Source organism: Pseudoliparis swirei, chromosome 7 (genome assembly GCF_029220125.1).
Source record: "Pseudoliparis swirei isolate HS2019 ecotype Mariana Trench chromosome 7, NWPU_hadal_v1, whole genome shotgun sequence".
Lineage (NCBI taxonomy): Eukaryota > Metazoa > Chordata > Actinopteri > Perciformes > Liparidae > Pseudoliparis > Pseudoliparis swirei.
Window position 1 is genome coordinate 29403110 of NC_079394.1, and position 25884 is coordinate 29428993.

Sequence of the window (25884 nt, forward strand, 5' to 3'; positions counted from 1 at the left end):
CGGGGGTGGTCCAAGCCTCCAACAAAGCTCGGTATGGATACGTTAACATTACTAAATGGATTGAGGTTTTACTTTGATTGAACATGTTGTTTGTATTAATCTCTGTTCCTCCCTTAGGCTGAGTGGCTGTAAACTCTCAAAGAGAAGCTGTGGAGCTCTGTCCTCAGTCCTCAGCTCCCAGTCCTCCAGTCTGAAAGACCTGGACCTGAGTCACAACAGGCTGCAGGACTCAGGAGTGAAGCTCCTCTCTGCAGGACTGGAGAGTCCACACTGTAGACTGGAGACTCTGAGGTGGGTTCACTGAATTATAAATAAAGATAAGAGCCCAATATGATCTTAATGTAACATGAATTAACTGATCATCAATCATGATCAGTCATGAATCCTCCGGCCGTAAGCTGCTTCTACACGTCTGCTACCAGCTGCAGGAAACCTTTTGAAGTGGAGTTCACATTCAAACTGCCCATTTCCAGTCTAGCAGAGGAGTATAAATGTGCCAAAGTTAGACTGGAAATGATGCTATTGGATTCGAGTGATCCATTTGTAGCCCAAACTGCACCCATCCTAACCAAGCAGGCAAAGGCAGCACTCACAGGGACATCGTGGGCCGAGTGCTGCACGGAAGGAGTGGTCTTGGGAGCCGGCCAGTACACCTGCCTGGAACAAGGCTAATCTGCTCCAGAGACAAGCTGGTGGTCCAGGAGGCACGCCAGCAAGAGGAGGCAGCAAGGTGCAAAAGCTGTGTCACAGGCAAGGCAGGGGCAGTGGATGAATTGGGATGGAGTGGAGAAGAGGAAAATCTCCTGGCAGGAGCTGTGGGATGGAGGCATTTAAGGCTAGCTTCACCATCAGGGCCGCTTTTATGATGTACTGCCGCCTCCCAAGAATCTTAGCCAGTGGTACGGAGAAGACCCCATGCCCTCTGCCCGACTCCAGCTACACTAAAGCACATCCTGGTGGGTTGCAAGACCGCCTCACTAAGGCCGTACACCTGGCGGCAACCAGGTGCTACAATGTCTTTGCGGCAGTGCTGAGAGTCGACGGATGAGCGCCAATGCCCTTCCTCCACCATTCGTAGGCCGGCAACAACATTTGTCCGGGAGGGCGGGGCCAGGCCACTCTCACCACTTCAAGAACAGAAACTGGACAAGCTAAGTGGGGCACGGACTGGGAGATGCTGGCAGACCTAGGCCAAGCTCCAGCAGAAATAGTATTAACAAATTCGACCAGACCTTGTGCTTTGGTCGGCCTCACTCAAGCAAGTTTATATCATCGAGCTCACGGTGCCCTGGGAGAGTGCGGTGGAGGAGGCCTACGAAAGCAAGAAGATGAGGTATGGACCTTGCAGCAGACGCACATCAACGAGGCTGGAAAAAGGTCTGCCCAGTTGAAGTAGGCTGCAGAGGATTTGTAGCCACCCTCGACATCCAAGCTTCGAGAGATGGGAGTGCGGGGAAGGCCCACAGGCAAGAAGTCAAAGACCTTTCCAGGGCTGCTGAAGGGAAGTCAGTGGCTGTGGATTAAGAGGAAGGACTCCACCTGGGCTGTCGGATGAGTGATGACATCTAGGGAGTGAGCCCGGGACGCCGGATCTCACTGCTGAACCCTCTGGAGATGTCGTGGGTCAATCAGCGAAACATTGAAGAAGGAGGGCGCCCACTTGATAACCCAGAGGATGCCATCAATCATTCGACCTGCAGCCCACAGAGTCTCGAGTATGCAGAAAGGGATATTTACACCTTGTCCTACATAACAGATTGGATGATGAACAGATTGTTTCTGTCATCTTTTTTTCTTCTTTCACTGACGTGATTTTAACTAAATGTCTGTTTACAGAAGAAGATGAAACCAAAGTGAAAGCCACTCGTGTTCATGATGTCAATAATGATTCATTGTGTATTGATATAATAAACTCTGTGTGTTGTTTTGTGTGTTTACAGACTGTTCAGCTGTGGGATCACAGAGGAAGGCTGTTCTTCTCTGGGATCAGCTCTGAAGTCAAACCCCTCCAGTCTCAGAGAACTGCATCTGAGTGGAAACCAGCTGCAGGATTCAGGAGTGAAGCTGCTGACTGGTTTTCTGGAGAGTCCACGTTGTAGCCTGGAGACTCTGAGGTGGGTTCACTGTCTGCTGCTAGTGTAGCACCTTCATGTTTAATCAATAACTGTTTGATGGATCTACGTATTGATCCATCAAGTGTTTCATTTCCTGGTGACATGTTCCACTTCACATCAGCTGCCTCGTTGCATGTCGTCCTCTACAAGCACGACATGGACAACTTGTCTGGCCTCATGCTGCTGATGGATTACTGAACAGGCCTATGGGACAGAGCCAGGGGCCACAGGGTCAGGGTCCAGTGTCAGAGGCCATAGGCTCAGGGCCCAAAGGGTTAAGGGCCAAAGGGTCAGGGGCCAAAGGTTCAGAGGCCAAATGGTCAGAGACCCAAAGGGTCAGAAGCCAAATGGTCAGGGGCCACAGGGTCAGGGACCAAAGGGTCAGGTCTGCTACCAGCTGCAGGAAACCTTGTGAAGTGGAGTTCACATAAAAACATGAACTAATCTGATTGGATGATGAACAGATTGTTTTTGTCATCTTTTCTTCTTCTTTCAATGACGTGATTTTAACTAAATGTCTGTTTACAGAAGAAGATGAAACCAAAGTGAAAGCCACTCGTGTTCATGATGTCAATAATGATTCATTGTGTGTTGATATAATAAACTCTGTGTGTTGTTTTGTGTGTTTACAGTCTGTCACGCTGTGGGATCACAGAGGAAGGCTGTTCTTCTCTGGGATCAGCTCTGAAGTCAAACCCCTCCAGTCTGAGAAAACTGGATCTGAGTGCAAACCAGCTGCAGGATTCAGGAGTGAAGCTGCTGACTGGTTTTCTGGAGAGTCCACATTGTAGACTGGAGACTCTGAGGTGGGTTCACTGAATTATAAATAAAGATAAGAGCCCAATATGATCTTAATGTAACATGAATTAACTGATGATCACTGATGTTTCAAAAAGTGCAGGATAAAAGGCCGTGATACTCCATGGTTCAGTTCAGATTTATCCAAGATACTACATGAGCGGAATGTGGCTTGGGCCAAGGCAAGGGGTTCTGGTCTGGAGTCAGATTGGCTGCTTTTTAGGCAACTGCGCAATGCTTGTACAGTTGCAATTAAAAAAGCTAAAGCTGAGCATTTTTTAAGTGAAACGTCAAACAACCTCAACAATCCAAGACTGTTTTGGAGGACAATAAAATCTTTATCTGGAAGTAGAAATGGTATTGAGCTTCCCACTTGCATTGTCAAGGACTCTAATGACATCTCTGACAAAGCCATAATGCTGGATTGTTTTAATGAGCACTTCATTGCCTCTGGTTCCCTGTTTGACACTCTAAACCATCCACATGAGAAATCCTCTGCTTGTTTGGGTCGCCAGGAAACTGTTGGTGAGTCTTTCAGTTTTAAGCCTGTTACTGTTACTGAAGTGCACAAAGCCCTTAAACTTTTAGACACAAGAAAACCGGCAGGTCCGGATAACCTAGAACCACATTTTTTAAAGTTAGCTGCTGATTTTATTGCACCCCCTTTAACATATATTTCTAATCTTTCCTTACTTTCAAACGAAATTCCCCTTCTATGGAAGTCTGCCTTTGTTCTCCCCCTGTTAAAAGGAGGAGACCCCACACTTTTAAATAATTACAGGCCTATCTCCAAACTGTCTGTTTTAGCTAAGACACTAGAATCCCTTGTGAGTGAGCAACTTAAGGAGTTTTTAATCATAAACAATATTTTATCTGTCTATCAATCAGGTTTTAGAAAAAAAACATAGTCCAACCACAGCAGCGTTAAAGGTAGTAAATGATTTTATTGAATCTTTGGACAATAAACAACACTGTGCAGCCCTTTTTATTGATTTGTCCAAGGTTTTCGACACTGTCGATCATGCAGTAATGAAGCAGAGACTTCTTACTATTGGACTGTCAAAACATACTGTCTGTTGGTTTGAAAATTATTTATCAAACCGATCACAGTGTGTACAGGCTGAAGGCATCACCTCGAGTTCTCTTGATATAATAAAAGGTGTACCACAGGGTTCAGTCCTAGGACCACTTTTATTCACAATTTATATTAACAGTATCGGTCAAAATGTGCCAAATGCCAATTTACACTTTTATGCAGACGATACTGTCATTTACTGTTTGCTCCTACACAGCATCAGGCTCTCTTACACTTACAAACAGCCTTCGATACTGTGCAACACTCTTTAATGAGTTGAAATTATTGTTGAATCCTGATAAACGAAGTTGATGATGTTTACAAACTCAAAACAAAGCCATTAAACCTTCCAGCTATGATTTCATTTCAGGGCAAAGTGATTGAGTCTGTATCATCATATAAATACCTGGGATTCTTGATTGATGATTCTCTCTCTTTTAAACCTCATATTCAGCAACTTGTGAAGAAGTTGAAAGTGAGGCTGGGTTTCTATTTCCGAAATAAGTCTTGCTCTTCTTTAATGCTAAAAAGAGACTTGTTGCTGCTACTTTTATGCCTGTGATTGATTATGGTGATGTCTTATATATGCATGCATCTTCTCAATGTCTCCACCTTAGATACTGTCTCCATGGAGCATTGAGGTTCATCACTCATCTTAAGGCTCTGACTCACCATTGCTCCCTGTATGCGAGGGTTGGTTGGACTCCTCTGTCCATCCGAGACAAAATCATTGGCATGTCCTTATTTATAAAGCTATTCTCCACGCACTTCCATCGTATCTTTGGAGGGTAATTCAGCTGAAAAACCCTGGAAGCTACCATCTTCGCCTCTGTGACCTCTGCTCAAGGCCTCCTCTTGCTCTCCGGTCCCTCACGTCCGCTTGGAAATGGGAAAGAGGTTTTAAGTTTGCTGCTCCCTGCGGCTTGGAATTTGCTGCAGACAGACCTGGGTCTCCGGGAACCGGTCTCCTTAGGTGTTTTTAAAAATAGATTAAAAATATTGGAGGGAAATTCATCTCGCTGTAGATGTTTTATATGACGGAGGTATGTGCTCCTGTGTGAGCTGGGTTGTGTTGACTTGAGTCTTAGTTTTGGTTTTATTCATGCTGTGATTTTGTTTTTCGTTTTATATATTGTCTGTCACTGTTTTATGTTGTATTGTATGGAACTTTGTGTGACGTGCTGCTGCTGCTGTCTTGGCCAGGACACTCTTGTAAAGGAGATTTTTAATCTCAATGAGGCATTTCCTGGTTAAATAAATTTAAAAAAAATAAAATAATAATAAATAAAAAGAAATGAGCTGAAACAAATGGTTTCATAACCAGATGGAGTCCCTGCACACACATTTCTCCTTTCAGAGAACAAGAATATGATATCTTGGCTCTTTTGATTGACATCGCTTGACGCCTGAAGAAACTGAATTTAAAGCTGCAGGACAAATCAGTTAAATATTTTATTGTAAAATTAAGTCCTTTAATTTAAAGTCACATTTTTAAAAAGCTTTCTGTTTTAAATCCGACCTTTATTTCACTTTAAATAAGAGAAGATAATGTATTTATTATTTATTATTCATAATTAATCCAGTTCAGTTGGAAATCTATAATCCATATTTTGTAGATGTTATTCAGTTTAGTTTTCTTCATTTAACTTGACAGTCAGTTGTTTACTACATACACACGTTAATACAACTGTTGGCTACTTCAATGCATATGGCACAAAATCATAGAGCGCATATCTGACATTGATGTTCTGACCTTTAGTGAGGAAACTCTCTCTAACTGGACCTCAAGGATTTTAATTATTCCTGATATACAATCATGACACTTGTCTGGCTTCATGCTGCTGATGGATTACTGAACAGGCCTATGGGACAGAGCCAGGGGCCACAGGGGCCACAAGGTCAGGGGCCACAGGGTCAGGGGCCACAGGGTCAGGGGCCAAAGTGCCAGGGGGCCAAAGGTTCTCAGAGGTCAAAGGGTCAGAGGGCCACAGAGTCAGGGGCCCCCTGTCCTTTACCTACAGAATGTTGCTCAGAGAGACACATAGAGTATTGATGAGTATACTATATGTACCATACTTTATAAATATTATATATATACTATACTTGAGTGAGTCAATGTTCCTCATAAAAAGAGTTATTTATTCACACATAAAGAACCAAACATGTATCCATTTAAATGAAATAAGTGTTGAAATGAAACTTGTTGTGATCCTTGTGATCAGGTTCATCTTCTCTCTGAAGTCATGAATCCTCCGGCCGTAAGCTGCTTCTACACGTCTGCTACCAGCTGCAGGAAACCTTGTGGAGTTCACATTCAAACATGAACTCATCTGATTGGATGATGAACAGATTGTTTATGTCATCTTTTCTTCTTCTTTCAATGACGTGATTTTAACTAAATGTCTGTTTACAGAAGAAGATGAAACCAAAGCCACTCGTGTTCATGATGTCAATAATGATTCATTGTGTATTGATATAATAAACTCTGTGTGTTGTTTTGTGTGTTTACAGTCTGTCATTCTGTGGGATCAGAGAGGAAGGCTGTTCTTCTCTGGGATCAGCTCTGAAGTCAAACCCCTCCAGTCTCAGAGAACTGGATCTGAGTTACAACCAGCTGCAGGATTCAGGAGTGAAGCTGCTGACTGGTTTTCTGGAGAGTCCACATTGTAGACTGGAGACTCTGAGGTCAGGAGAGGGTTTGAGTATATGTGTTGTTGTTGTTGTTGTTGTTGTTGACGTCTACAGGAAGTGAAGCTGGATCACAGCTGACGGCATCACGAGATGTTTAGAGACAGTGGTCCTCATTCATCAAACTATCAAACTCCTGCTGGTCTTGGTTGGAGCTCTGAGATCAGTCTGACTGAAGCCGGCACACCACTGGCTCTCACTTCAGAGAACCAGCATTACATTTAGTCACAACAACTGTAGCTGGTGTTTCACTGCTCAGTCGTTTCCTCCATGGAGCCGATCATCAGTCACGGCTGAAACATCCACTAGTGCTGCTTTGTTCATGTTGAGGAAGTTCCAGATATCCTGGAAACCAAACTTCAAGACATCATGTGGAGAATGTATTCTCTGGATGTAGCAGGACACACGTGGGCTGCTTTACTGCAGCAGAGTCCATCTTCACAGCGGGCAGTGAACACCTCTCTGGTTCTGCAGTCATGATGCGTTCAGGGCCCTCAGCAAAGACTCAGCCTAGATGACCCCGCCTGTTTCTCTTCTACTGATGTGCTGCTTCACTGGCAGCTGATGGAGGGAGTCTCTGGAGACACTGATCCATCTCTTCTGTTGTCTTCTTCTCTCCCCAGATGGAAGTGATCAGCTGAGTGCTGATGATCCAGAGAGCATCTGGAGACGGGCAGTGCCCCCCCCCCCCCTGGATTAGATGTAGTCTACACACAGCAGAACACCTTCAAGACCAAAGTGTGACACCTCTCCCGTCTACAGACATTGGCTCTCATATAACAGATGATCTCTTCTTTAGGCCCGAGGACCTTTTAAACTCTCCTGATTCTTTTTGTTGGGGTTCCTATTTGTTGACTGCTGCTTCAGCTCAAACTCCCGCTCTTATGTCAGGAGAGTTAGTGGGCGTCTTCAGAACCGGCTCAGTCCAGTTTGTGTCCTCAAAGATGTCTCCCAGCTCCTTGTGACGCTAGAAGTCAAACATCTTGAAGAAGAAAACCGCCGTCATGTGACATCATTTGAAGTCCTCTGGTTTGTTTTGCTTGGATGTCCAAGACACAACAACACGTGTACTAATCGTTACACATTCTTTTGTGTGCCGCTCCACAGTGTGCATTTTATTTTGAAAGGTCATTTCCGGAAGTCGGTGAATTGTCAACTTTATGATCCAACACAGACATTCACATACTGTATGTTTTCTTTTTCTGTAGAAATAATAATCAAATATTAATTTACAAAGCTCATTATAATATAATCTTTTAGTAATTATGAGAACAATTTAAAAAGAGTCAAATAAACACTTTTTAAATAAATAATTCGAAATTCTAATGAAAATGTACTACTACTTATTTGTAAGAATTATAATTGATATATTACATTATTGGATTGTTCTTGATTAAACTAATAAAATCTGAAATTAAATGAATTCCCCAAAAATCTAGCTCGACATATTTGATATCTTTGGCGTCTCTTTGTGACCTCGACTGTATTTAAAGAAGAACAAATAAAAGGTGTGTGGCTTTGAGAAGGAGAGAAATAAAAACCAACCCGCTAAACCAAAGTAACACAAGTCAATGCAAACGTCATGAACAAGCCGAGGAGGAGGAGGAGGAGGGTACTCTCTCTTCACCAGAGTAACACCCACAGACTTCATCCACGCCGACAGAGGGAAGAGGAACAAAGAGTGCAGGAGAAGAAAGGAAAGGAAAGGAAAAGGATGTATGAGAAACTCAGTGATGTTGTGAGATCCCGTCAGTGAACAGCTGTGTGACCTTTGACCTGCCGAGACCAGGTCAGACAAACAGGTGTCACACTGTAGTTTCATTTCATTTGAAATCAATGGATGTTTTGAACAAGTTTAGTTATAAAATGTCACGTGATAATAAACTCTTAAAAATATGCAGATACTGCTCTAAAAACTTTCATTTGCACAACTTTTTAGCTGAGCCGACACTTCAGCAGCTAGATAAATGTAAGAATGGGGACTTCTTCGCAAACGCGTTTGACGTCTTCCCCTTTCGAGGTTTGCATGTTAGTATTACTAAGAGTTTGCATGTTAGTATTACTAAGAGTTTGCATGTTAGTATGACTAAGAGTTTGCATGTTAGTATTACTAAGAGTTTGCATGTTAGTATTACTAAGAGTTTGCATGTTAGTATTACTAAGAGTTTGCATGTTAGTATTACTAAGAGTTTGCATGTTAGTATTACTAAGAGTTTGCATGTTAGTATTACTAAGAGTTTGCATGTTAGCATTACTAAGAGTTTGCATGTAAGTATTAAGAGTTTGCATGTTAGTATTACTAAGAGTTTGCATGTTAGTATTACTCAGAGTTTGCATGTTAGTATTACTAAGAGTTTGCATGTTAGTATTACTAAGAGTTTGCATGTTAGTATTACTAAGAGTTTGCATGTTAGTATTATTAAGAGTGTGCATGTTAGTATTACGAAGAGTTTGCATCTTAGTATTACAAAGAGTTTGCATGTAAGTATTACTAAGAGTTTGCATGTTAGTATTACTAAGAGTTTGCATGTCAGTATTACTCAGAGTTTGCATGTTAGTATTACTAAGAGTTTGCATGTTAGTATTACGAAGAGTTTGCATGTTAGTATTACTAAGAGTTTGCATGTAAGTATTACTAAGAGTTTGCATGTAAGTATTACTAAGAGTTTGCATGTTAGTATTACTAAGAGTTTGCATGTAAGTATTACTAAGTTTGCATGTTAGTATTACTAAGAGTTTGCATGTTAGTATTACTAAGAGTTTGCATGTAAGTATTACTAAGAGTTTGCATGTTAGTATTACTAAGAGTTTGCATGTTAATAGTATTACTAAGAGTTTGCATGTTAGTATTACTAAGAGTTTGCATGTTAATAGTATTACTAAGAGTTTGCATGTTAGTATTACTAAGAGTTTGCATGTAAGTATTACTAAGAGTTTGCATGTTAGTATTACTAAGAGTTTGCAAGTTAGTATTATTAAGAGTTTGCATGTAAGTATTACTAAGAGTTTGCATGTTAATAGTATTACCAAGAGTTTGCATGTAAGTATTACTAAGAGTTTGCATGTTAGTATTACTAAGAGTTTGCATGTTAGTATTACTCAGAATTTGCATGGTACTAGTACTAAGAGTTTGCATGTAAGTATGACTAAGAGTTTGCATGTTACTATTACTAAGAGTTTGCATGTAAGTATGACTAAGAGTTTGCATGTTAGTATTACTAAGAGTTTGCATGTTAGTATTACTAAGAGTTTGCATGTAAGTATTACTCAGAGTTTGCATGTTAGTATTACTAAGAGTTTGCATGTAAGTATTACTAAGAGTTTGCATGTTAGTATTACTAAGAGTTTGCATGTAAGTATTACTAAGAGTTTGCATGTTAGTATTACTAAGAGTTTGCATGTAAGTATTACTAAGAGTTTGCATGTAAGTATTACTAAGAGTTTGCATGTTAGTATTACTAAGAGTTTGCATGTTAGTATTACTAAGAGTTTGCATGTTAGTATTACTAAGAGTTTGCATGTTAGTATTACTAAGAGTTTGCATGTTAATATTACTAAGAGTTTGCATGTAAGTATTACTAAGAGTTTGCATGTTAGTATTACTAAGAGTTTGCATGTTAATATTACTAAGAGTTTGCATGTTAATATTACTAAGAGTTTGCATGTTAGTATTACTTAGAGTTTGCATGTAAGTATTACTAAGAGTTTGCATGTAAGTATTACTAAGAGTTTGCATGTTCATAGTATTATTAAGAGTTTGCATGTTAGTATTACTAAGAGTTTGCATGTTAGTATTACTAAGAGTTTGCATGTTAATATTACTAAGAGTTTTCATGTTAGTATTACTAAGAGTTTGCATGTTAGTATTACTAAGAGTTTGCATGTAAGTATTACTAAGAGTTTGCATGTTAGTATTACTAAGAGTTTGCATGTTAATATTACTAAGAGTTTGCATGTTAATATTACTAAGAGTTTGCATGTTAGTATTACTAAGAGTTTGCATGTAAGTATTACTAAGAGTTTGCATGTTAGTATTACTAAGAGTTTGCATGTTAATATTACTAAGAGTTTGCATGTTAGTATTACTAAGAGTTTTCATGTTAGTATTACTAAGAGTTTGCATGTTAGTATTACTAAGAGTTTGCATGTTAGTATTACTAAGAATTTGCATGTTAGTATTACTAAGAGTTTGCAAGTTAGTATTATTAAGAGTTTGCATGTTAGTATTACGAAGAGTTTGCATCTTAGTATTACAAAGAGTTTGCATGTAAGTATTACTAAGAGTTTGCATGTTAATAGTATTACCAAGAGTTTGCATGTAAGTATTACTAAGAGTTTGCATGTTAGTATTACTAAGAGTTTGCATGTTAGCATTACTAAGAGTTTGCATGTTAATATTACTAAGAGTTTGCATGTTAGTATTACTAAGAGTTTGCATGTTAATAGTATTACTAAGAGTTTGCATGTTAGTATTACTAAGAGTTTGCATGTAAGTATTACTAAGAGTTTGCATGTTAATAGTATTACTAAGAGTTTGCATGTTAGTATTACTAAGAGTTTGCATGTTAGTATTACTAAGAGTTTGCATGTTAGTATTACTAAGAGTTTGCATGTTAGTATTACTAAGAGTTTGCATGTAAGTATTACTAAGAGTTTGCATGTTAGTATTACTAAGAGTTTGCATGTTAATATTACTAAGAGTTTGCATGTAATTACTAGGTTAGTATTACTAAGAGTTTGCATGTTAGTATTACTAAGAGTTTGCATGTAAGTATTACTAAGAGTTTGCATGTTAATAGTATTATTAAGAGTTTGCATGTTAGTATTACTAAGAGTTTGCATGTTAGTATTACTAAGAGTTTGCATGTTAGTATTACTAAGAGTTTGCATGTTAGTATTACTAAGAGTTTGCATGTAAGTATGACTAAGAGTTTGCATGTTAGTATTACTAAGAGCAGGGGTGTCCAAAGTCCGGCCCGCGGTCAGATTTCATACGGCCCGCGACATCGGTCATATAATGTGTTATTTGTGGCCCGCCAGATGTCAGAATAAATAAATCATAAAAACTTGAAAGACGTAATTCCTCCTTTCTAATGTATCTGGCTCTGCATCCGTGGCGTGAACCCTTCTCGAAACCTATTTGCCATGGCGACGGCAAAAAAAAGGAGAAAAGTTGACAGAGGGTCCGCTTTCAGGAGCGGTGGGAATTACTAGTGTTTCCCATACCATGAGAACAGGGTGAGGATCCAGCCCACTGAAATGTTCTCTATAGCGCCAGATTACAACATAAGTAATGTCAGGTTGTTTTATTCAACTAAACGGTCGTATATTATTGATCGTATCTACACAGCGGCATGTCATTTCTGTCTCTACGTGGTGGCGTTCACACTTCTCCTGGCTCTCGGTATCCCGGAGAGTTCTCCGCTATGCGCACAGACAGGTGCGCACAGACAGGTGAGCGCGCTCCAACCAGCCGGCAGAGAGCGTCCAATATGTCGCGGGAACAGCAAACCGACACCTCTGCGTTCCCACGGTGGTGAAGACACGTCGTTTCATAGTAGCTCTCTGCTCCGGGTTCAAGAGCAGAGACGAGGTGGGGCGCGAGGGGAAATGCAGATTCTTTTATTTCAAGACCTTGTTTGAGAACTTCACATATTACAAACTACACGGACATGAAACTAAGTCATTAATAAATAAAGAGCGAAATGCCTGTCCCCTACTTTCGTGTAAATGTGTACGTTACGACGTTAACTGGTTACGCTGCGCGACAGACGAGATTATTGGAGACTTGCCAGGTGTTACCTCTCAGCGTTCCAGCTGTTGCCCTTCAAAACAAGAGCTCAACATTGAGCTTTATGGAGAGTGGCCGTATCAAGCCTGCAACCCCGTTTTAAAAGAGGTAGTGGAAATCCCATTTTATCACACATAGAAAAACGTAATGACTCAGACATATCTGCACTTGTTTTGTTTTTCAAAGGTTGCACGTTATTGTTATTTTGAAAAGATATGCAGTGTCACTCACACTCAGGAAACTCTTTATGCCCAAATATTTGATCTTATTTTGTTTCATTTTTCACAGGTTGCACTTTATTGATATTATCTTGAAAAGGTATTCAGTGCAAAACAGGTTAATTGCAACGTTATGTAACTCATAGAAATGTAAGGTATTCTATATACAGCTTTTTCATTGTTATCTGACTGAATGAAAGGCAGACTTGGTTATATTATATGTGGTTACATTGTCATTTAAAAAATAAAAGTAATTGTGACAGTAAAAATAACTTGTTTTATAAACAGTGTATTTTCATGTAACTTTTGTGGTTTAAAAAATGTCTAAAGGAACTATTGGCCCCCGGGCATCTTTACTTTATCACAATTGGCCCCAGTTGCAAAAAGTTTGGACACCCCTGACTAAGAGTTTGCATGTAAGTATTACTAAGAGTTTGCATGTAAGTGTTACTAAGAGTTTGCATATTAGTATTACTCAGAGTTTGCATGTTAGTATTACTAAGAGTTTGCATGTTAGTATTACTAAGAGTTTGCATGTAAGTGTTACTAAGAGTTTGCATGTTAATAGTATTACTAAGAGTTTGCATGTTAATAGTATTACTAAGAGTTTGCATGTTAATAGTATTACTAAGAGTTTACATGTAAGTTTTACATAGAGTATATTCTTGATGCGAAAGAGGGAAAAACATTCCAATATATACCATTTTTGCAATCCTTGTCACAAATTTTGAAAAACGGACATTCAGGAGAAGTTGTTGAAGAGTACAAGCCACTGCGGTTCTTCACGTCAGTATACTAGCTTTCGTGACGGTTCCCACTTTAAGGAAAACAAATTTCTATCTGAAGAGGAGTTGAAACTTTCGATTCTTCTCTACTGTGATGATTTTGAAATTTGTAATCCTTTGGGAACCTCTCGGAAAAAGCACAAAGTAACAGGTGTGTACTGGGTGTTAGCTGATATTCCACCTGTATTAAGATCCACATTACCATCAATTTATTTAGCAGTTTTGTGCAAGGCAAATGACATTAAGCAATTTGGCTATTCTCAAGTGCTAGAGCCATTATTAAGGGACTTGAAAAGCTTTGAAGACGATGGTCTTTTTGTGCCGTATTTTGGAAAAATCATAAAGGGTACTGTATTTTCTGTCATTGCTGATAATCTTGGTGCCCACTCAGTTGCAGGGTTTGTTGAAAGTTTCAGTGCGTCATACATTTGTAGATTCTGTGTTGGAGAGCGTGCACAGTTTCAGGAAATTGAAGTCAGAACAGGATCCTTTCCCGTTAGAACAGCAGAGCAACACCAGTTGGACATTGAAACTGCATTGGCTAGCAACACCCATAGCCATGGAGTTAAAAGACACTGTGCAATTTCTCAAAGATTAAGTCACTTTCATGTAACAACAGGTTACCCACCGGATGTTCTACATGACTTACTCGAGGGCATAGTACCTGTGGAATTAGCATTGTGCTTGGATACTTTCATCAAGAAAAAATATTTTTCTCTTGAACAGCTAAACAACATCATCAAATATTTCCCATACAAATGTAAAGACAGGACTAATTGTCCCCAAGGCGTACCACCAAACTTTGCCTCACGTAAAACCATAGGTGGCAATGCACATGAAAACTGGTGCTTGCTTAGACTGTTTCCACTTATGATTGGCTCAAAAGTGCCAGAAGAGGAACATGCTTGGCAACTTCTAATGACACTCAAATATGTTGTTGAGTTGGCTATGTCCCCTGCCCACACAGATGAAACCATTGGTTTTCTTGATAGCCTCATTGCTGAGCATAGACACAGATTTAGGATTGTCTTTCCACAAAAGAAATTCATTCCAAAACACCATTTTGTTGAGCATTATCCACAGCTCATTAAAGCATTTGGTCCACTTGTGTTCTTATGGACAATGAGGTTTGAAGCTAAGCATAGTTTCTTCAAGAAGATAGTGAGGCAAACTAACTGTTTCAGGAACATCTTGAAGACTATGGCAACAAAACATCAATCCATGATTGCATACCATCTTCATGATTCAAAAGTAAAAAGCCCTGATGTTTCTGTTTCAAAGATTTCAAGAGTTTCACTGGAGGTTGTAAATGAGAAACTACAAGAATTTCTGTCACAGAAGTTTCCTGAAGAGACAGTTGTCCATTTGACAAAAAAAGCAGACTTTCAGGGAACCAGCTACAGTGTTGGTATGATGTTGGTCTTTGGGTCCACTGGTGGGTTGCCTGATTTTGTAGAAATACAACAGATCATCATAGTTCGTGACAGCTTGGTATTTGTAGTGAAGTTGCAAAGTGCATGGTACTGTGAACATTTGAGATGTTACAAGTTGGAGTACATGCATACCAGCAAAGTGATTGAGCAGTCACAACTCATTGACCCCTACCCACTGGCTACATATGCAGTGGAAGGAAATCGAATGGTGTCTCTGAAACACCACATTTGCTTGTCAAACTAGGTAAAGTATAACCACCATATGCCATATTGTTGTATGAAACTTCTGAGGATTTATCTGTGTATTTATTTAACATTTGAACATCTTCACATGGCACACTTTGTCTGACAATGAAGTTATATGTACAATTCAGAACATGTTCAGTTGTTGTGGGAGTTTTGAACTCCTTAGACTTTCCTTTGCCTTCATCCTGCTCCTGGGAATTAGATTAGGGGTTCTGGCATCTGTTCATAAAATATATGATTTTGATTTGCTCTTGTTTGATCAGATTGTCTCTTTCCTTTCTTAACAGTTTTCCCGCGACTGTAACAATGTCTGGCCCCATTCAACTTCGAGTTATTCTTGATGAGACTCAAGTTCACAAGCTTATCCTACCAGATGGAATCCCTAGCACTGTTGATGGACTTTTGGCAGCTGCACAGCAAGAATTTCAACTCAACGGGATTTTTACTGTGATGTATATGGACAAAGATTTTGATAACCAGTTGTTCACTCTCACATCAACTGATGTGCTTGAGGACAAATGCACAGTCAAGCTTGTTAGAGTGGAACCTATTACTCTCACACTGTCTCCCGTTGATGAGGTTGCTACTTACTCCTCTTCAGGGTCACTGGATCGGTCTTTCCAAGATGAGAGTAGCTCACTCAGTTCAACTGACACCATTATCTTCGAACAGCCCCCAGAATATCGATCAAATCCATGGCCAACTGATTTTGTGGTTCCCAGATTTTCATATAATGTTGAAATGCAGCTTCAAGAAGGAAATACGCTTCATGAAAGAGCTGGCTCACTTCTTCAGAATGCAAGCCTCAACTCCAACATACTTGAGAAGCTTGCTGAAGAAATATTCCACTACACCGCCTATCCTACCGGCCTTCAAATACTGGATGTTGTGGAAGCCCTGATAAAAAAGCACCCATGCCTAAGGGAGCCTGGAACCTTATCTTCAGCTTTGTATGGTTGGCAGCAGCGTCTTAAATATAAGATGGCCAATTACCGTTCTAAAATGAGAAGGCAAGAAGTACCTTGTCCTGAGCTTGAGATCAACTCCTTGAAAAGGAAATCTCTAGGTGAGAGAAATCCTGCAAAAAACTGCAAGAGACCAAAGAGAGCCGAGGTGAACTTCCTCCCTCCACATCCAATTGGAGAAACTAGTGACAGTCTGGAGGCGGTGAGACAAGCGCTGATTCATAAGGTACAGAAGAAGAACAACACCAAGGTGACTCAAGATAAAATGGCCATGACATTCTCCATGCGGAGGCTGGAGACCGTGACCGGAAGTCCTGCGGCTGATGACTTCGAACAGAGATGGCCTGCTTTGTTCTCTGAAGCTGAGGTAAGGGAATAACTGTTAAAACAACACCCAACAACATCCCCATTTAGGACTGCTGCTCCTAACAGAAGTTTATTCATGTATATGTGTTCTAAATGACAAGCCAAACCGATTCTTTATTTTTGTTCATCATTATTACAGTGCTAACTTGTATTGTAGCATTAGGCTCAGTTCCTGTTGTTGACTTTTGTCCATTCAGATCAAGGCAGAATTCAGAAGAATAACGACAATTCCCCTCGAGCAGACGTTCATGTACAAGCTTGACTATTACACACCCAAACTTATCAACTTGATGAAAGCCAAGGGTGGTGTCGTTGGGACCAAGCTGAGGCCATTGTTGGACGGACTGAGTCAGGTGTGTTTGTTCAAAGTGATGCTTGTTCACGCTGTACCCTGCTTTATGCATAGACACCAACTCCTACTCTGTTGCTTCTATGTTCCTCCACACTCCATGCTTCCACAAATGAGTCTTGCTTTCACTGTTTCTGCAGATGTATGCAGTTCATTTTGCATGAACAAGGGGTTCAGTATTGACAACATATTTATCTATTCACAGAACCAAAGCATTGACATGAAACGAGAAACTATTATCCGCAGCCTTATCCTGTACCTTGGTGAGAAAGAGGAGGCGTTATTTGAAGACTGCCTGGTAAGTTTTTTAAATTTATGTATTCACTTTATTGTATCAAAGTTTGTGTAATGTTTAATTAGCTGTTAGTTAATTAATATGTTGATACCATTGTCTAAATTCTTATTGTATGTTATATACAGGTGGACAGCCGCAGTGATGCATCTCAACACATCGTGAAGATCATGGTTGTCCGTGGCACCGATGGAGAAGATCCCGTTGACGTATCGATCCTCCTTGAAGGCAAGGAGATGTTGGCGGGATGCGGCAGCACTGCCAAAGCTTGCATGTTGTTGATGGGGCATATTTACGCCATGAACCTTGCTTACCCACCAGCATTGCGCTACACATTTGAAGTTTTTCAAAAACTTCTTCTTGAACTGGATGGGATTAAGCTGTCTCCAAAAGTACAGGGTTTGAAGATGAAGTTACTGTCCTAAATGCAACCCTTTATCACAAAAATTACGTTCCCCCAGACCTAAAATTCAATTTGCAGTTACGTTTGACTGAAACATATTTCTCTCCAGATTACGTTTGTATTTGACGTATTACAAATACGTCTCTAATCAATGTATCTTTGCCGTTTGTTCTCTCTCTTTTCTACAATTCTGTTATGAATTGGAAAAAGCGTCCTCTAGTCTTATTTATTATTATTTTATATGTTTCGCCTGCGTATTCTGACAGCAATAAGCGTTGTAACGGATCATATGAATTGGCATGAAGACTTACTGCTAGTGACTCTCCTTTATTTTCTTTCTTTAGGTGACAATACATTAATTAAAACTCGTAAACTATCACCACCTTAACAGAGTTAGTCCCATACGGGTCAAATCAACTATTCAACTTTTTATACAATGCGCATCTGTCCGTAATCTACACCATAAAGTTCGCATTTTAACCTAAAACAAAGTGCGCTTCCTTTTAACCTTTCAAAATAAATGTCAGATTTATCTGTTAAGCGGAAGTAGTATAAAACGTCTATATTTATTCATACAATATAAAAGGCATAGATACATCAAAATCAATAAGGAAAATGCTAAACAGTCAAACAACTCAAAACAATAAACCCTTCATGGCGTTATTTACAGGTGTGTTTACTTCTCATCAAACAAAAAGAGCAGGTACCTGGAAAAATCAGGGAAATAATTTGGGAATTGTTAATAAAATATGATTTACCCTTCAACTTCCACTGATATGCATGCAAAGTAATGCATCGCTTCACACACACACACACACACACACACACACACTGACAGAAACACAGACACTCACATACGTACACACACACACACAGGCAGAGACACACACACAGACACACACTCTCATACGCACACACTCTTACACACGCACACACACAGACACACTCTCACACACAGACACACACATACAGACACTCACATACATACACACACAGGCAGACACACAAATACACATGCACACACACGCATACTCTGCAGACTGACCCTTGACCTCCCAATTGTCTCTCAAATATAACCCTACTGCTTTATATTAAATATATTATATCTACCTTGATATATTACTTTGAGGTCATGAGGGGAATCCCCTCCAAAACCTTCTTTTCAGATTGAAGAATCCAGATCTTTAAGTTGATTGAAAGGATGAAAAATGTACTAAAAGACTGGTTTTAAGGATTGTATAAGGGTTATTGGCACGGTGACAATTTTCTCTTGTGAATCTTTTGGAGGGGATTCCCCCCACGACCTCAAAGTCTTACAGTTAGGTAAATATAATATATTAAATATAAAGCAGTAGGGTTATTATCTGAGAGACAATTGGGAGGTCAAGGGTCAGTCTGCAGAGTATGCGTGTGTGTGCATGTGTGAGTGTGTGTCTCTGCCTGTGTGTGTCTGTGTATGTGTGTGTGTGTGTGTGTGTCATTCTGTGTGTGCGTGTGTAAGTGTGCGTATGAGAGAGTGTGAGAGTGTGTCTGTGTGTGCATCTGTCATTCTGTGTGTGTGTGTGCGTATGAGAGAGTGTGAGTGTGTGTCTGTGTGTAAGAGTGTGCGTATGAGAGTGTTTGTGTGAGTGTCTGTCTGTGTGTGAGATTGTTTGTCTGTGTGTGTGTCTGTCATCCTGTGTGTGCGTGTAAGGTGTGTGCGTATGAGTATGTGTCTGTATGTATGTGTGAGAGTGTGTCATTCTCTGTGTGCGTATGCGAGTGTGTGTGTGAGTATGTGTGTGTCTCTGCCTGTGTGCGTGTGTGTACGTATGCGAGTGTCTGTGTTTCTGTCAGTGTGTGTGTGTGTGTGTGTGAAGCGATGCATTACTTTGCATGCATATCAGTGGAAGTTGTAGGGTAAATCATGTTTTATTCACAATTCCCAAATTATTTCCTGATTTTCCAGGTACCTGCTCTTTTGTTTGATGAGAAGTAAACACACCTGTAAATAACGCCATGAAGGGTTTATTGTTTTGAGTTGTTTGACTGTTCAGCATATTCCTTATTGATTTTGATGTATGTATGCCTTTTATATTGTATTGTTTGAATAAATACAGACGTTTTATACTACTTCCGCTTAACAGATAAATCTGACATTTATTTTGAAAGGTTAAAAGGAAGCGCACTTTGTTTTAGGTTAAAATGCGAACTTTATGGTGTAGATTACGGACAGATGCGCATTTTATAACAAGTTTAATAGTTGATTTGACCTGTATGGGACTAACTCTGTTAAGGTGGTGATAGTGTACGAGTTTTAATTAATGTATTGTCACCTAAAGAAAGAAAATAAAGGAGAGTCACCAGCAGTAAGTCTTCACGCCAATTCATATGATCCGTTACAACGCTTATTGCTGTCAGAATACGCAGGCGAAACATATAAAATAATAATAAATAAGACTAGAGGACGCTTTTTCCAATTCATAAACAGAATTGTAGAAAAGAGAGATAACAAACGGCAAAGATACGTTGATCAGAGACGTATTTGTAATACGTCAAATACAAACGTAATCTGGAGAGAAAATGAGGTTTTACAGAACATAGTTCAGGAGGGGAGACCACGCCCCTCATTGAGCCAATCATTCGAGCCGACGGTACTTAAGCACGTCACACCTGTTCACTCCCTCTTCGTCTCAGCGGCGACATTCCCACCAGCTACCGGGACACCGGTAACCCGCCGACCTTCTCCCTCTCTCTCTCGCCCATCTAACCCCTCTACCTCCCTGACTTCTTACACCACGACCGTCATCCCGTCCCCCTCGACACCTTTTCCTTTTCTCTCTTTCGCTCGAAGAGGCTTCGTCTCAGCGCCGACATTCCCACCAGCTACCGGGACACTGGCGGGACACCGGCAACCCGCCGTCTCACCCCGCCGACCTTCTGCCATCTAACCCCTATACCTCCCTTACCTCTTACCCCTCGACCGTCTTCCCGTCCCCCTCGACCCCATTCCTACATCCCTCACCCCCACATCCCTTCCCCTCGACCCCTTTTCTCTTTCGCTAGAAGAGGCTTCGTCTCAGCGCCGACATACGGCGCTCTTCCAACCTCGAACGCGGGCCGTGATCGACCTCCACGCCGACGCTCCGCCGAGCGCTTTACTTCCCACCCCCCGGGTGGACAGTACGTAAGTCGAAAGACGCACTCGCCCAGCGCAACATTCCATGTATCAAACCTGACAGGAAAACCAGACTATATCAACGCCTGACGGACCGCCGGCGGAACACCACGGCACTTCCGGGTCCCCATCACATGCTTCCTTCCGCCTTCCCCTCCCCTCCCTCATCCCCCAAAAATGTACGTAATGATAACCATAATACCCTGCATGCAACTCTTCCTTCCACAGGTAGAGACACGTCGCGCATCGGACTAGCACAATCCTAAACTACTGGCCTGAAACAAACGGTCCTCCTCAACCCGACACGGACGAGCAGCCGCGTTCTGAAGCCACGTAGTCTCCTCCTTCACTTACCACGCTTCGTCGCCAGCATCATCGGCTGCTTCGGCCATCCACGATCCCCGCGCCACAATTCATCCCGCCGGAGCTCCCGACGTCAGCGCCCGCCACGCCCCTCACCACCTCATCTCACCATTCCATCGGCGTCTACAAATCCCTCTACGCCAGGGATTCCCAAAAGGGTGCGCGCACCTGGGTGCGCGAGCTGTCTCTAGGGGGTGCGCGAGAGGAAAAATGTAATGGTGGTCTAATGGTGTAATAATTAATATTAAACATTCTCAGGGCTCTCAAGTGTCATTTCGGTCTTAACTAGTGGCGTCCCTAGGCTAAAAAACCCGGGGCTAAAGCCCCGGATGTTTTTTAATTAGCCCCGAATGTTAATAAAATAAAATAAAATAAAAAGATTTGGCACACAAGTGGTTAACACCTCCAGGTCGCACGTGACGTCATTCACCCAAAGCAGCGGAGTCAGACTGGCAGCAGGCGCACGTAACAGCAAGCTGCTGTCTGAGAGTGTTTCTATGTCTACAAATTTCGCTGCTTCACTCTTCTGGGCTAAGCCCAGCGCCGCCGCTCCCATAACGCGCATCGCTCCCCCCCCCATCAACAACTCTTCTCGGCTCGATGCCGGCGCGCGTAACGCCCAGCCGTGATGCGCGCACAGAGCACACTCACTAGCACCCCCGTCAACAACTCTTGCATTCTGTTGCGTTTTTTTAAGGTGTGGGGATTGGGGTGCGTGAACCCGGTCGGGATGTAGAAGGTGCGTGGTCTAAAAGTTTGGAACCCCTGCTCTCTGTGGCGCACAGTCCCCCAACCGAAGACCGCAACCATCGAACCCAAAATCATCAGTCTAAGGAAAAAACAAAACTTTTCCAATGTGTTTACGGACCGGCAAAGCCAACTCTCGATCTCCAGCGGAGCACTTCCGGGTATCCCTCCGCCGCGTCAGTCGCAGCTGCGATGACGTCACGACGCATCAGGGCGGAGAAACCCAGCCATCCTCTCCAGGTCGTATCCCAGCCATCCCCACCAGGTCGTATCCCAGCCATCCCCACCAGGTCGTATCGCAGCCATCTTCACCAGGTCGTATCCCACCCCATTTCAAGCTGCCTCTGTACCAGAGACATTTCACCTCGCAATTTCTTGGCCAAACTTCACCGCCAACACATCCACACTGATCCCGTCACCACCAATGCTGACGCAGCCCTCGCAACCATTAATGATAATAATATCACATTTCATTTGGAGACGACTTTCAAGTCACCCAAGGTCACCTTACAATACAATAATACAGAATAAAAGATAAAAGCAGATCGAAACAAAATTAAAACAGAACATAAAAACAAGTCCAACAGCGGAGGAAGCGCGGCAGCAACTTGCCAGCGGACCTTCCTCCTCAGGAAAAAATTATATCTTACTTCCAGCCATGTCTTTCGCGTTTACGGTCACCGAATTGACGAGACTCTTTACTCTGGATATGTCTCCGTTACGACAGGCCTCAAACAGCTCCCTGAACGCCCCGCCGATGCCGCTGCTCCCGTCCGCTCCTGAACCAGGCTTGAGACGCTGCAGCTGCCGCCGCCACCAGAGGAGGAGGAGGTCGTCGTAGTGAAGTTCGCGCTGATCGCGAGGACCATGGCGGATAGGTCCGGGGAGGCTTCGGCCACCTCGATTCCCCCCCCCCCCCGCTGCATTTCCCCCTCACTCTCTGGAGGTATGAGGGCCGAGGTCAGCACAGCCATCGGTGGAGACGCCAGAGGAGCTCCCGAAATAGAGTTGTTTCTCATCGGAGACCGCAAGGCGCTTTGCGTTGTTGCTGCTCCTGCAGCCGGTCAGACATGGCCGCCCACTGCTCGGGCCCCTCTCGCTCCAAATGTTCCACCTTTCAGCAAGCCGGAGCCATTCCGGGGCAGACACGAACGGTCCAGCACCGTTGCAATCTATTCAGACAAAGCTTTGACATAACGTCCGAGCCTTCCATCCAAGGCGTCAAAACTTGACCAGTGACTCACTTTCGGTTCCTCGTGCAGGAAGACCAACTCATACGCACCAGCCTCCGACTCCCGACCGGACAGCCATCGCGGCTCCTCTACCTTCATGCCTCGACCACCACCCCTTACCCTACATCTCCTCCATCCTTCGACCCCGTCTCCTAATGTCTCGATCCCTCTGCCCTTCATCCCTTCACCCCGACCCTAATCCCTACATCCCTTCCCCCTCGACCCTCTTTCTGTCCTTGTTGCTTCCTCGCTTCCTTGTACCGCGGTTCCATCAGAACCCTGATCCCACTGGTCATCCTCTCCCAGTCGTACTCAAAATCGCGAGTAACTTCCTCCTTCCTCGCACCCCTCACTCTCTGGAGGTACGGGGGCTGAGGTCAGCACAGCCATCGGCGGATACGCCAGAGGAGCGCCCAAAATAGAGTTGTTTCTCGGCGGAGACTGCGAGGCGCATTGCATGGTTGCTGCTCCTGCAGCCGGTCAGACATGGCCGCCCACCGCTCGGGCCCTCTCTCGCTCCAATGTTCCACCTGTCGGTACGCCGGAGCCATTCCGAGGCATACACGAACGGTCCAGCACCGTTGCAATCTATTCAGAAATAGCGTCGACATAACATCCGAGCCTTCCGTCCAAGGGGTCAAAACCTGACCACTGACTCACTTTCGGTTCCTCGTGCAGGAAGACCAACTCATACGCACCAGCCTCCGACTCCCAACCACACAGCCATCGCGGCTCTTCTACCATCATGCCTCGACCACCACCCCATCCATTCACCCCTACCCGAATCTCTACATCCCTTCCCTCTCGACCCTAATCCTCACATCCTCTCATCCCTTTACCCCTACCCTAATCCCTACATCCCCCTACCCTAATCCCCACATCCTTTTCAACCCTCTACCCTCTATCATCACACCACCCGCACCCCATATCCCACCTGCATAAACTAATGTACACTACTAACCTCTCCCGATCCTGTCCTCGTTGCTTCGTTCGTTTCACAGGTTTCCTCGGACTGCGGTTGCATCCGAACCCTGACTCCACCGGTCATCCTCTCCCGGTCGTACTCAAATCGCGAGTAACTGCCTCCTTCCTCGCACCCCCTCCCTTCCTATCCCAGTTGAACGGCGAGGATAACGTCTTCCTTCCTCAACCCTCACACCAACTACTAACCTCGCTCGATTCTGTCTTCATACTTTCTCGCTCCACAGGTTTCATGGATCGCAAATACACCCGCTACCTACACTTCAGCCTTATCGCTTTCATAATTGCACCCTACTAACCGTGCTTGAACCTGTCGCCTGTTCGCCACACAGGTCTTCAAGGATCCTGCCATCCACCACTACCTTCACAAGCCGTCGAATCGCTACTACAAAGGCCTCTACCTTTCCTCACCCCACTACCATTATTCTACCATCCGACTCTGCGCTATCAGTAGTCTTATCGTCATCATTTTCTGACCGTCCCAATAACAGGAATGTTTCATCACACGCACCTAACGCATAGTAACCTTGTTGCGTCGTAGAAAGAGATATCTACTCTTTTGGGGCTCTGCATCAGCCTCAACCCACAAACGCACAGCCACGCAGCAGCGGGCCCCATAAAGACGAACCAACTGCACACGCAACAGTCTGCCTCCCACTTCAATTCCCTACACAGCCACACTCGCAGCTCAGGCTAGTGCTTTCTCTGCACAGACAAGTATTAGATTTGATCGTCTCCCTGGCTTCCGACCTCCCGCATCCTCCAGTTTACCACCTCGAACTTCGACCACGCCCGACATCTCCGTCCCGCCGACACATCATCCATAACCCTAAACTCTGCAAGAGCAACAACTTTGTCCGCCTCAACTCACCTTCGACTTTCGACTAGACTCATGGCGTCATGACCCGAACCACGCCTACTCAAACGCTCGTCACCAGCCAAACCTCTTAGCAACCACATCTTTAGACGCTTGGCCACGGTCCTCCCTCACTGTCCTCTCCGATACCCGCTCCTACCTAACAACACTCGTAACGGGCATGCACGCTTTTCATTAAGCCATCTCTTGGGGACTCTGCACAGCCAGAGCTTCAGAAGAGACAACCCCCACCCACGAGTCTCCACCCCCGTCGTTCCCTCTAACCACCAGACGTCAGCAGTCTCCAATAACACCCCTCCAACCCGCTCTTCACGACCCTTCTCGTTCCAGACATAACCAACCCTTCATTCATTTATTTCACAATAAACTAACTGTAAACATGTATCACTGCTGGCGTGGTTTTCCTTAGTGAACTAAGAGTTTGCATGTTAGTATTACTAAGAGTTTGCATGTTAGTATTACTAAGAGTTTGCATGTAAGTATTACTCAGAGTTTGCATGTTAGTATGACTAAGAGTTTGCATGTAAGTATGACTAAGAGTTTGCATGTTAGTATTACTAAGAGTTTGCATGTTAGTATTACTAAGAGTTTGCATGTTAGTATTACTAAGAGTTTGCATGTAAGTATTACTAAGAGTTTGCATGTTAGTATTACTAAGAGTTTGCATGTAAGTGTTACTCAGAGTTTGCATGTTAGTATTACTAAGAGTTTGCATGTTAGTATTACTAAGAGTTTGCATGTTAGTATTACTTAGAGTTTGCATGTTAGTATTACTAAGAGTTTGCATGTAAGTATTACTAAGAGTTTGCATGTTAGTATTACTAAGAGTTTGCATGTTAGTATTACTCAGAGTTTGCATGTTAGTATGACTAAGAGTTTGCATGTTAGTATTACTAAGAGTTTGCATGTAAGTATTACTAAGAGTTTGCATGTTAGTATTACTAAGAGTTTGCATGTAAGTATTACTCAGAGTTTGCATGTTAGTATTACTAAGAGTTTGCATG

The 25884-nt window shown here is 42.7% G+C and overlaps 1 protein-coding gene across 1 annotated transcript in view; it reads left to right on the plus strand.

Moving 5' to 3' along the window:
- The window catches only part of LOC130196333 (ribonuclease inhibitor-like), a 180099-nt gene extending 171527 nt beyond the window's left edge, over positions 1-8572 (plus strand). The window contains exons 6-9 of the mRNA XM_056418356.1: positions 1941-2114; positions 2747-2920; positions 6499-6672; positions 7299-8572. Of these exons, the coding sequence (XP_056274331.1) occupies positions 1941-2114; positions 2747-2920; positions 6499-6672; positions 7299-7308 (532 nt within the window). The 3' untranslated portion in view covers positions 7309-8572. The remainder of the gene's footprint in view (positions 1-1940; positions 2115-2746; positions 2921-6498; positions 6673-7298) is intronic.
- Positions 8573-25884: the final 17312 nt, after the last annotated feature.